This window comes from Drosophila mauritiana, chromosome 3L (genome assembly GCF_004382145.1).
Source record: "Drosophila mauritiana strain mau12 chromosome 3L, ASM438214v1, whole genome shotgun sequence".
Classification (NCBI taxonomy): domain Eukaryota; kingdom Metazoa; phylum Arthropoda; class Insecta; order Diptera; family Drosophilidae; genus Drosophila; species Drosophila mauritiana.
This window is the reverse complement of record NC_046669.1, coordinates 2,419,373-2,431,052: the sequence shown is the minus strand read 5'-3', so window position 1 is coordinate 2,431,052 and position 11,680 is coordinate 2,419,373. Positions and strand designations below refer to the sequence as shown.

The 11,680-nt window shown below is 45.6% G+C and overlaps 2 protein-coding genes across 14 annotated transcripts in view; one reads left to right on the top strand and one right to left on the bottom strand.

Annotated features, from left to right (window-relative positions):
* Nucleotides 1-1,747: 1,747 nt before the first annotated feature.
* LOC117141993 (purine nucleoside phosphorylase) lies at nucleotides 1,748-5,985 on the top strand. 6 transcript variants are annotated; one of them, XM_033305837.1, is made up of 5 exons: nucleotides 1,748-2,211; nucleotides 2,628-2,756; nucleotides 4,216-4,287; nucleotides 4,891-5,662; nucleotides 5,730-5,985. In XM_033305837.1, the coding sequence occupies exons 1-5, from the start codon at nucleotides 2,081-2,083 to the stop codon at nucleotides 5,814-5,816; spliced, it is 1,191 nt and encodes a 396-aa protein (XP_033161728.1). In that variant the 5' UTR covers nucleotides 1,748-2,080; the 3' UTR covers nucleotides 5,817-5,985. The 6 variants fall into 6 exon arrangements, with proteins under 6 accessions (XP_033161728.1, XP_033161724.1, XP_033161729.1 ...); XM_033305833.1 differs by lacking the exon at nucleotides 2,628-2,756 and having other exon boundaries at nucleotides 1,749-2,211; XM_033305838.1 differs by lacking the exon at nucleotides 4,216-4,287 and having other exon boundaries at nucleotides 1,749-2,211.
* A 633-nt stretch (nucleotides 5,986-6,618) lies between these two features.
* Nucleotides 6,619-11,680, bottom strand: part of LOC117141986 (supervillin) — a 101,404-nt gene continuing 96,342 nt past the window's right edge. For 7 of the 8 annotated variants that reach the window (XM_033305800.1, XM_033305801.1, XM_033305802.1 and 4 more), the window contains 6 exons: nucleotides 10,378-10,519; nucleotides 9,807-10,317; nucleotides 9,585-9,742; nucleotides 7,511-9,529; nucleotides 7,201-7,448; nucleotides 6,619-7,141 (listed from right to left, as the gene is read on the bottom strand). In XM_033305800.1, coding sequence (XP_033161691.1) covers nucleotides 6,902-7,141; nucleotides 7,201-7,448; nucleotides 7,511-9,529; nucleotides 9,585-9,742; nucleotides 9,807-10,317; nucleotides 10,378-10,519 — 3,318 coding nt within the window. In that variant the 3' untranslated portion in view covers nucleotides 6,619-6,901. Of the gene's footprint in view, nucleotides 7,142-7,200; nucleotides 7,449-7,510; nucleotides 9,530-9,584; nucleotides 9,743-9,806; nucleotides 10,318-10,377; nucleotides 10,520-10,761; nucleotides 10,795-11,680 lie in introns of those variants that run through there. The other variant, XM_033305814.1, reaches the window with a different exon arrangement.

Sequence of the window (11,680 nt, the reverse complement as noted above, 5' to 3'; positions counted from 1 at the left end):
TATTGATGACAGCACTGCAATTAGCTAAACAAGTAAATTGAAAAGTAAAAATCGCAACCAAATCTCTCAAATCATGGAAAATAATAAATCTCAAAATCAGTGCTAATAAATATACTCTGAAATAAACCTAAATATGAAATGAATTTCTTGTTTACTCGCCTGACAATTTCTTATCTGTAGTCCTGTTCAAAAACAACATCTTAATGGGTTTGTTGTACTGCACAAGCCGGGAAAATGTGAAAGTCAGTCGGAAATCGAACATAGGAAGATACATGCATGCTTCATGGGAAGAGGCCACCAACAGATACAATATTCGGAGCCTGAGTGTCCAATCTTCCACGGAAACATGAATGGAACATTTTTGAGCATTCGTGGGTTTTTTCTTATCATCTGGGAATTTTCCACTCACATTGGTTGCCTGCATCTTGCGCAGAGGTCAGTTTTTATGGTCTCTAACTAATGTTTTGATTTTGGTTGGATTCAATATGATTATACAGAGTATTCAAGCCTCGGCTTTACTTCCATTGAAATGTAGTTCTCACGGAATCTTGTTTTGATTTAATTTCTGCCTACGGTTGATAAGTGAAATTGAAAAATACTTTCACGAATAGAGAACCTAGCAACATATATTTGTACTATTTTTCCGATTCCGAAATTGATTATAAGCTGAAAACAGCAAGTGTCTAGTAAGAGTATTGGCATTTTCCTTCATAAGCTTAGCTGTAATTTTTTAACTGCCTGGGTATTCAAATAATATTGTGCATCTGACGCTGATTGCACTTTTGCGTAATGCTATCAAAGTTGTGTCCCGGAATAATACTATGCTATTGCCATCAACGTCACTGCGACTAAGCGCACAAGAGAAATTTGCGACCCCCATGAATTGATAAGCTCTTTCATGTTGCATCCTTATCAGTGTTTATATTATTTTCCCACTTTTTTCACATCGTAGGCCTATTGTTTTGCTAAAGAGCCATTATTAGGTTAAGTACTTACGGGTGCGACTGGGATCTGCTTGGCAAATCTCTTATCGCGGTGATGAATGGGTTGCTGGGTGATTCAAAAGCCATTCCATATTACAACAGACCAAATCGTGGTGATCCCAAGGTGTCTGATGACCTGGTAAAACTTTCCGACTAGCCGGCTGATAAGCCAAGTCAGAGGTTAGTGTACGAATTATAGAAAATTCTCGGCAAGTGGCATGTTTTTCAAAATGATTTAAAAATAGAATCACTGATTATATTGTTTGGCGAATACTTTGTCTCTTAAAACAATCGACAAATGACAATATTTCTCCATAAAGTTGACTTAATTCACTTGTGCTTCCCAGGTGTTTCTCTAAGAACTACACCATATCATATCAGAAGTCCATAAAAACCTTATCGTGAACACTTTTGCGAAATCATTTATGGTCCTCGGTTACGTTTCCTATCGAATGTGTAACTAAAAGAGTTGTTTTCCTTCTGCGCCACACACTTTCTTTCAAATATTTAAATTCGCTCAATTCAATTAGTTAGGAGCAACGATTCCGGCAGTATACGCGCTAAACGATTTTAAATTGAATGCTGAACAACCAGCGCCGGCAGAGGCTCGGCAGAGCGTCGCTCTGCATCCCCAGAGATTCCGATTTCGATTCCGAACCCAAATCCGAAGCCGAATCAGAGCCAGAAACAGAATCTTTTCCTGAAGCCGTGCGACGTCGACTGCGCCGGAGCTCCAGTTTATAAACCCTCGTCCACCAGTCGGCAGCGTTCACTTTACAATCAGCGGTCGAGCAGGCAACAAACGTGAAGAAAGTGCACATAGTACCACACCACATATATGTACATACCATATCATCGAGTTCTGGACGCGGCCACAAAATATCGTTTGTGAAACGTAACGAGATTACAAAAGGAATTCCAGTTAGAGATTTCTAAATTAGTTTTGATTCGCGAAATAGAAAACGTGCACAGTCGATTTTATCATAACTTGAAGCGCGAAAGTCACATTTGCATAACCAGAAGAAGCGCGTCCGAGGCGATTATATAATTGCAGTGTATTTCGATTGAGCGAGAGCATCTCCAACTCCAGCTGCACAATGACGGGTTACAAGGTGGCCAATGGCAATGGACACAGCAATGGAAACGGAAGCACGAAGGGAACAAATGGAACCAACGGACACAGCAATGGACACAAGTCGGCGGACTACACCGCCCAGGAGAATCCCACGTAAGTGGGGGGAGTTGTTGGTTCGAAGTTCGAACAGACATAAAAAGGGGGTATTATATCGGAGGCCATCACGCCAGCGGCTCGTTAACTACAATCAGCTTTAATTGAAACTTCCAATGGTTCTGGCTTCAATGCTTCGCGGCTTCGCCTTAACCCCACTGCGCCACCTGTCCTTCTGCACGCCTCTCCCTCCTTTCCTTCCATGCTAAAGCTTGTGTGACCCGCTTTTCAAGGGGCCGAATCGATATGGCCTTGGCTATCCAGTAGGCCCTGCCAGTAGCCTCACTCTATGCCTGAATCAGTCATTTAGGAAACTCGCTCCGGCCTACAGGAAACCAAGTTCAGGCACAGACCCCAACCAAAATTCGCTGCCTAGTGCGTAGTTCTAAGGGCTAAGACTTCCAACCAACCCGCAGAATGTGCTCCCGCGACTGTTGCTCCGGACCAGGTGGCTCCCACCGAGGCAACACCTGCGCGGACAAGAAGGGCGCCAAGTCCGGCAGTATCACTGGCGAGAAGATCATACCCACTCCACAGAGCCTGCTGTAAGTTGATTTTGGTGTCCAATTAGGCCTATCCTTAGCTGTCAGTCTGGTTCATTCGTTTCGATACCCCAAAACTATATCCCTCGGCCCCAAAATGTGTAACACCGATTGCTGTTCGAATCCCAAAGGCAAGGCTGGCACCAAAACCGCCATCAATAGTACGAATTCGTCAGATATCATACCAACCCCAGAAAGTCTGCTGTAAGTCCAAACTTTGTTTACTTCGGGCAACCTAAATCAAAATTCAAGTGACGGAGCTGGATCCTGTCCTTGATCTTTCCGCCGCTATCAAGAAATGAACTCAACTTAGATCTCTTGAATTTGAATTAAGACATTCCAGTATTCCAGGCTTATCAATTTTCGTCAGTCGACGCTGGCTACTCATTAAAATCCCATTCGAAGAATCTCTAATCTGCATATGATTATATGGAGTGGTTTCGCCTAGGTAGAAATACACAGTAGAAAATGTAAATGTATTCGAAATAGTCAAGTGTTCAGGAAATATTTTTTTAATCAACTTATTTTCTCATTATTATAGAGTTAATATTTTTAGAGCACGTTTTTAGCAGCTGGACGCTCCTTAGAGTGCCTTGTTTTAATTAGTTATATTTTCTCTGTGTACCAAACATTTTGCTGATTAAAAGCCAAGATTGCCAGCTGCTTATGTAAGTGTTTAATGGCCAAGTTAACTGGGAAATCGGCTCCCGCTGATTGGCTGCGCAAAACGGGTGTGTTCCCTGATCTTGACATAGGCCTCCACTTCGTAATCTTTGCCTCAGATACGGGTAATTGGCCAATGGTTCGATAAAGAACGCAACTAAAACATGTTGCCGCATTGATTAATTTCGAAACTTGTTTCCATTCCGTTGGAATCACAATGCTGAATATTGATGAAGCGGCGAAAACGCCGCGTCGCGTGTTCAGATCGAATTTCCATAAATGTCTGGCTACCGAAAGACCAATTTATTAAGGAGTTGTGGCTAAAGTTCCCAATTAGTGTTAGTTATGCGTGATTATATGTTCCCGTCTTAATGACGCACTTTATGTTTACTGTTTGGAGGCCAGCTTTTGTTTTTTCCATGTAATACTGATAATGCTCAGCATCATCGTCACCCCCGGCTTATCAAATCATTTGAACTGATCCGAAAACAAACACGTGGGAGGTCACGAGTTCAGTTCTGGTAACAACATCTTAACATAACTCGACTTGCAGTTCAAGTTCGAGCAACTTAACCCAGAACCAGCTGAATTCTTTATGGCTCTAATAGCACTTAATTGCTGTTTTCGAGTTACTCGATAATAGCAAGCGAGGCAAGCAGTCATGACAATGTTACCACATTCTTTTGATTGCCAAGAAAAACCATAAATGATAGGGGGTCCTTATCTGGGTGCCTTCATATCCGTTTATCACACACCTTTGCCAACCTACTCAGCAACCTACTCTTTTCCACAATTGCAGCGGAAATGGAAAAATCCAATGCGAGCTTACGCACGAAGAGCTAAGAGCCCTTCGGGTTCTCAACGAAGACACGTTTGTAGACCAATTCTTCTGAGTTCTGTTTCTCTGTGTTCAATCGTCATTTACCTTATTATTAAAATACATTTATTCACACTACTGTGATTGGCATAAGGCTGTTAAGAATCTTCAAGAAGACACTTTCAGTTCTTCAAAGTAATTCTTATCCATAAATTCAATTTTTGTATTTGTCCTTTTTAAGAATATCTATGTAATTCGATGTGTGTCCATGATCTCTAAAAAGTTTTTAGTCTTCTGAGTTCTCACTGTATATTATTTGTGTTGTTTTCTTATCATATCATCGAACTGATTGTACATAAATGAATTATTTGTTTTGATAAAACTTCGATTGGTAACTGAATCTAATTATATTCCTGTGTGGAACTTCATCAATTGGTAAATGTATCTTATTTGTTCCCTCTGGGAACTCCATTCTTCATTTCAGTGTTTACCATCGTGGCGAGTAGATGAAAAGAATCTCTGGCCTATTAACATGTACCCATCCAAATTTATTGCAGTTCACTCGTATATTTTTTCCACTTTTATTCGTTCAATGATCACACGCAATACTCACCCAAACAAGATGTAAAACTAATTCCCCATTCTGGTTTTCGACAGGTATCCCTATGAGGTCATCGAGGAGATCGCCGACTTCATTACCAAGGGCTCCGGCATGCGCCCCAAGATCGGCATCATCTGCGGCTCTGGGCTCGGCTCCTTGGCCGACATTATCCAGGACCCGAAGATCTTCGAGTATGAGAAGATCCCCAACTTCCCGGTATCCACAGTTGAGGGCCATGCCGGACGACTGGTGGTCGGCACACTCGAGGGCGCCACTGTGATGGCGATGCAGGGCAGGTTCCACTTCTACGAGGGCTATCCGCTGGCCAAGTGCTCCATGCCGGTGCGCGTGATGAAGTTGTGCGGTGTGGAGTACCTGTTCGCCACCAATGCGGCTGGAGGAATCAACCCACGGTTCGCGGTGGGCGACATCATGCTGATGCATGACCATGTCAACATGCTGGGCTTTGCCGGAAACTCTCCTCTCCAGGGACCCAATGACCCACGCTTCGGACCCCGCTTTCCCGCCCTGGTGAACTCGTACAACAAGGACTTGATCAACAAGGCCATCGAGATTGGCAAGGCCATGGGCATCGAGTCCAACATCCACGTCGGCGTCTACTCCTGCCTGGGTGGTCCCAACTACGAGACCATCGCCGAGCTGAAGGCTCTACGCATGATGGGCGTGGATGCGGTGGGCATGTCCACCGTCCATGAGGTCATCACTGCACGGCACTGCGACATGAAGGTGTTTGCCTTCAGCCTCATCACGAATAAATGCGCCACCGAGTACAGCGATAAGAAGGACGATGAGGCCAACCACGATGAGGTGGGTTCCTAGAGTCCTACTAGTTGATTAAATCAAGCCACTAACTTTCATGTTTATTACCATCTAGGTTATGGCTGTGGCCAAGAACAGGCAAAAGGCCTGCTGCGAACTGGTCTCCCGACTCATCCGGGAAATCCACATGGCATCCGCTTAGGTAGCGAAGCGAAGAAGAAGTAGCGTTGGATTCTAAATTTAAAAATAGTTAATTCTCTGAGCTCGCATCTAAGACTCACATGACACGGATTGTCCAAAATCTTACAGTATAGGCTTAGGGAATAGTTTAACTAAATTATGTAAAATAAACTAGCTATATCACAATTTTAGCACATTTTGTTTGTTATTGAGTAAATTTTTATAAAAGTCTGCGATTTGATGACATACTTTTGGGCGGTGAATCAAGGAAAGCTAACTATAGTTAGCCGGCGCGCCCAAATGGGCAGAATTAATAGAAAAGGACACAAAGGGAGTCATTGGAGTCATTGCATACTTTTGGGTGAATACTTTTCTATAAAACGAACCAATATTTGCACACTTTTAGCTGCACAGAACAAACTCTACACGCAGTATGACAAAAATACCAGGCGAACAGAAATTTCAGAAAAGATCAGCAGAAATTCAAGGTGATCGATTGATTCCCCCGGTCTCCCAAACTAAAAAAAATCAAGGAAGAGTTAAAATATAATGAAATGTTATTTAATAAAAATTAAATATGCGCAATAATTTTTAACATATAAACACATAGTTATAAAATTAGGAAATAAAGCTAACATTAAAATGATTTCGAATTGAAAACAATGACATAACGAGAGAGCTCGTTGTTTTTTTGGTGTTTGCAGAGATTGAACAAATGCAATTTCGTTAAATCGATAAAATATTAAATAAAATAATGGTAAAACAACTCAACTTAATATTATGTACAGGTATACGATATAATAGAACTCGAAACTCCGCACAGCTACCGAATGAAGCGAGTTGAAATTTATTGCCTGGCATCGTGCACTTGCATAGTAGTCGTTACATATATAAAGGCTATGTAATATGTGTAAAATAGAGAGTACATAGGGATATGCGCACGTGTGTATATGCTATACTAAATAGGCCTATAGAATACGATAGTTCAGATCTGTCTGTGTCCGTTGCAAAAGCATCGCCGCCTACAAAAAGTGCTTATAAAAGTGCTTGGTTTGTGTTTTGTGATTGTGTTCAAGTCTATAAAGTTGCATTGTGCCTGCCTCTCTCCTAGAACAGCCCTCGCTCCTTCTTCAGCTTGGTCTGTTTCCAGATGGGCAGCTGCTCGAATTCCGCCCGGCTGCATCCCAGTGCAGCCTGGAAGTCCTCCGCATTAAGGTAGACCTCCAGGCGGGTGGGCTCCACACCTTCGGGCAGCGGTCGGGCTTTCAGAACTTCCAGGGGATACTCGGTCTGCGTCATTTGTGCCAGCATTGTGCCGATCGATATGGAAGCATCAGTTCGCCCATCCTGCAGGGGAAACAAGAGCAATAAGTACATTGCATTTGATTTGCAGCTTCCCAACTTACCTCTTCGTTGATTTCCCTTACATCCGGACGTTCTGTCCAGTCGGGAAATAGCGCCTTGAAGGCCAGTGGCTCCAGGCCTGCCCACACCACCTGGCCTTTGATGCCATGGAAGGGCTCTTTCTCGTTCTCGCCGTGCTTGGCACGCCAATAGTCAACGGCTGTCTCGAGGGCAGCACGTCTCTCTGAGATCCAGCGATTTACTCCAGCGCGATTGTCGTTGGTGGGACTGCTTCGCTCATCGGTGTTTACTAAAAGTAAAGTAAAAAGGTTAATTGCTATCCAAACACATCGTTGACTATACAGTACGTACTCTTAACATCTTCCAGAGGCCACCATCCCATCCAGAGCCACAACTCATCGCCGTCGTCCAGCAAAAAGATAGTCGGCTGCCTTGCATTGTACAGCTGAGACTGGCTGAAGGGATACGGACTGTGCAGATCCTGGCAACGCAGCGGATCGCTCAGTTCGAGCGCTTTGAAAACACCCTGGGTGCTGGAGAAGTTGAAAATCCTTATTTGGTAATCGAAGGACTTGGTGGCCTTAAGCAGGCTGCCGTATTCATTTCTTTCATCCTTCAATCCCAAGGCCTTCTTGCACTGATCGTCTTCGGAACCCTCCTCCACCTCAGTTAGGTTGGCAGTTTCGGCGCTGAAGAGATCTTTAGGCACCGTCTTGATCAGATCCTGAGCAACCCCTACAGCCACATTACGCGTATGAGGAGCACTCTTCGATCCATGCCAGACAATCACATTTCCCTCACTGCCGTGAATTAACAGCATGGAGCTGCGTGATCGCAAATGGCTTGACTGGCAGACGACTTCCTTGATGATGGTCTCCTCGCTGACGTTGCCCTGCAGTTGGTAGAGTCTCCACTCGCTGTGCCTCTCCAGACATTGCTCCTTGCGTCCACGATGTTGCCACATTTGCCGGAACAGCCGGACGAAGGCTGTGCACTCATCTCCCTGCGACACCCGCATTTGTGCGCCTTTCTCCTTGTCCAACTCCACAGTCAGCAAAGCAGCTGCACCCTTTTCGTTGGCACTAGAGTCCTGTCCTTGCCAGGTGAAATAGACACACCTGTCCCGACCCACTGTGCTCCTGTTCGACACCTTGCCACTGAGTTCGCGAACCGTGACCGAAATCTGATAGATCCAGCGCACTATATAGCTCTCCGCCGAGTAGAAGTGACCGTAGTCGTCGCGATTATTGGCCGCATCAAAGTTGAACTCGTGAATCTGCCATTTGTCCGTTGACTTGGTGATCACATCGAAGTGCCGCATAGTGTCCGTATCGTAGTAGAAATTGCCACGTCCCAAGTTGGCCTGTTCGAGCACCAGATTTGGTTCCTGGTAGGGTTCTCCCTTGTGCAAAGCGGTGCCGTTTAAAGCACGCACCATATGCACTCCGTTTGAAAGGTAATCCTTCTCTAGATCCTCGCGTTCTATCTCTGGCCAGTCACTGAACTTCTCCTTGAATAGCACCGTCTCCATGTTCTGGGTGATCTTGCCGAGAACACACCATTCTGGACGCTGAGCGCACCTTTTGGCATACTTAGTGTTCTCACGACGACCCACTATAGCGACATAGTTGAGGGGATTCAAGTAGCAGTCGGCATAATCTGCCGAATTCTCAGCACCAAAGTGTTCCTGGGCCAATCTCATGGCAGCTCGCTTGGCATCCGAAGGGGCATTCTTGCCATTCCACACATACAACTCGCTGCCAAAGTCAAAGACCAAAACTTTACGCGTGTCCAACATGTCCACCTTAGGGATGCAGCCCCAAAATTTCTCCAACGGAATGAGCGCCTCATCCTGGTACTCGTAGATCTTGTTAGTCTCGATCAGGCTGCTTTCGAACACGTCGTCTTCATCGGCATGACCGCATTCGGCTATATCCGATTGATCATCCTCTTTTTTGCCCAAAAGCTGCCAGAACTGACGCCACTGGCGCTCCTTTAAATACTTTCCATCGGTCAGGATCACCTCCTGGGTAGCGGTGCATCCGAGATCCTTGTTTTCCACAATGGCAGCGCAGATCTTCTTGCTCCGGGAGATCTCAATTACGTTGGCGAAGGATCCAACGTAGCGGAAAAGCTGCGATCCGGCTACCAGGATGAAGCAATCACCACGGTTCAGGGAGGTGTGCACGGGTTCCACTAGTCGGGTTTGGACATGGGTGCGCCCCTTAACATGGAGTAACATCACTGGCTTGTGGGGTAGCCACATCTGCTGCAGTGGAATCGACGAGGAGCGCAGTGCCACCGACTTGAAGTCCTCGACGGAGGCCAATCCGGCTATAGCCTCTGCAGCCAAGTTGGCATTATGACCATCTGTGGAATCAATAACATTAGTTGGGCTTCTAGTTTGGTTGTTGGCTTCACTCACATGACTCCAGCTTAAGGCGCCGTAGTTCTCGCTCGGCTATGCCCGACCTCATTTCTGTGTACTCGGAGCTAATGTCATCACGAGCAGCTAAACTCTTGAGAGGATTGCGTGCAGCCCGTCGACCCTTGGGCCCCTGTACGTGTCGCTTGCTTACCAAGCTGTATAAAACGGAAATTTATATTTTGAATTTGGAATTCACTCTCTCTGAAATTTGAAACTTACCGCTCAGTAGGCTTGATGTCATCGAAGGCGCTGATCTCCAGCTCAACGTTCTCCTCCTTCTTCGGCTTGGAGGAGAAGAAGTTCTCGAAAGTTTCCTTGTCGTCCAGCCGGTGCACCTGAATCCTGGCTCCCACATTGGTGGGTGCTGCGGCACTCTTGTTGTTGGCCAGCTCCTTGTTCTGCTTGGCATTCTGGGGGGAGTTGCGCTCTCCATCGGACTCCGAGCTGCTGCTGTTGGAGCGACTCAGGCTGGTGGGTCCCTCCTCCTCGGGATTCACGCTCAGGCTGCGGAGAGCGCTCTTGCTGGTGCTATTGGTGCTGGTGCTAGAGGTGACCATCATGGAGGGGCTCTTGGCCAGACCAAGCTGCGGCTGATTGGCGCTGCGCACCTCCAGCATGGGACACTTTTTGGCCGCATCATTGGCAGAACGCTCGAATTGAAGCTCCACGGGGGATTGGGCCTTCTTTTGCAGTCGACCGGCGACTGTGAACTTCTTGGCATCGGTTTGCTCTGGACGGTGTGCATTATATTAGTATTACTCTCTGTTTTTCACTGGCTATAAGCACTTACCTATGCGCTGCTTCCAGTTCTCCGAGTTGCACTTGAGTTTGCTCAAACGATCGGAGACCTTGCCGCCCTCCAAGCTGGTGGGTATCAAAGGTGATGGGGGCAGTGGTTTGTCCGACAGCGAGTGGGCCAAAGATAGCGATTCCTGAAAAACAAGAGTTAGACGAGATCGTGATTACATTCACTTTCCAAAAATTTGGGACCACCCACGCTCTAAGCCCCAAATATGAACGCGTTTATAAAGAAATTAACCAAGTTTTAATAGCCTCCAATATATGGTCAACAGTCTCGCGGCCTTATCGGCTGGGTTGTTCCCAATTCCAATGAGTCACGGGCCACAACGCTTCTGTTTGCCAAAGGTTTTTGGATTGAGGAAAAAGCTTTTACCAGTTTTACTTTTTCCATGCTTGCGATTTAATAGCTTGTTTGTTTATTATTAGCGATTGGCGATTTTCCAGCTGCTGCGTCGCATTTCCCTGGCACACCTCGAAATCTGAAGGCCTCTACAGCCAAGTACGCTCCATTAGTGACCCGCAATGGATGCGCCAAAGTATCGGGAACTCGACTCGAGTGTCGTTGCTTTGCTGCCGGCCAGCACAATGCCAATCTGGCGACTGCCAATCGCCGCTTGGCTAATTGCGCACCTTCGCCGAAGCTCCAGAGCTCTAGACCCGCGCCACTGGAGAGCTCCGGCGGGAGACAGTGCGCGTCATTCGATTAGATAAGGCTGCACTGCGAAATATCGGGCTGGGCTAGGGTCGAATTTGGTATAGGTTAGTACCAGAGCATCAGGATCTGTGCAAAAATCTTTTCTGATCATAATATTCTTGTCATTGTAGAATGAGTGCCATTATAACATTTTAATTTATATGTACTAGTTTTTGCAGTTGCAATATAAACTTTTACGGGGGACAGTTCATAAGTCCATGTATGTAGTTCTTTCTCCTGGTGTTCTGTACTCTCAATTCAGTGGAAAGATAAGAAACGAATAGCTGCCGATATGGAACGCGGTGTTCGCTCGACTTGCCTGCACTATTGATTTGTTTACATTCTGAAACTGGCAGTGTCTAGCGAAAAGTTAATTCATGTGTTTACACGGGCATCAGCATAAGTTATGGCGTGACTGAAATATCGATAGAGATATAAAACAAGCGTATCTTATCTGACCAAAACTGTGTCTTTGGGTGAAGTTCATAATCGCATTATCTTGTTTAATGTTGTCAAATCTGTGTTTGATTTGCTTATGCAATGTTTAGGAATGTTTGCGTATGTTTGTTTGCTCGACTTCAGCATTAATTGTGCGCCC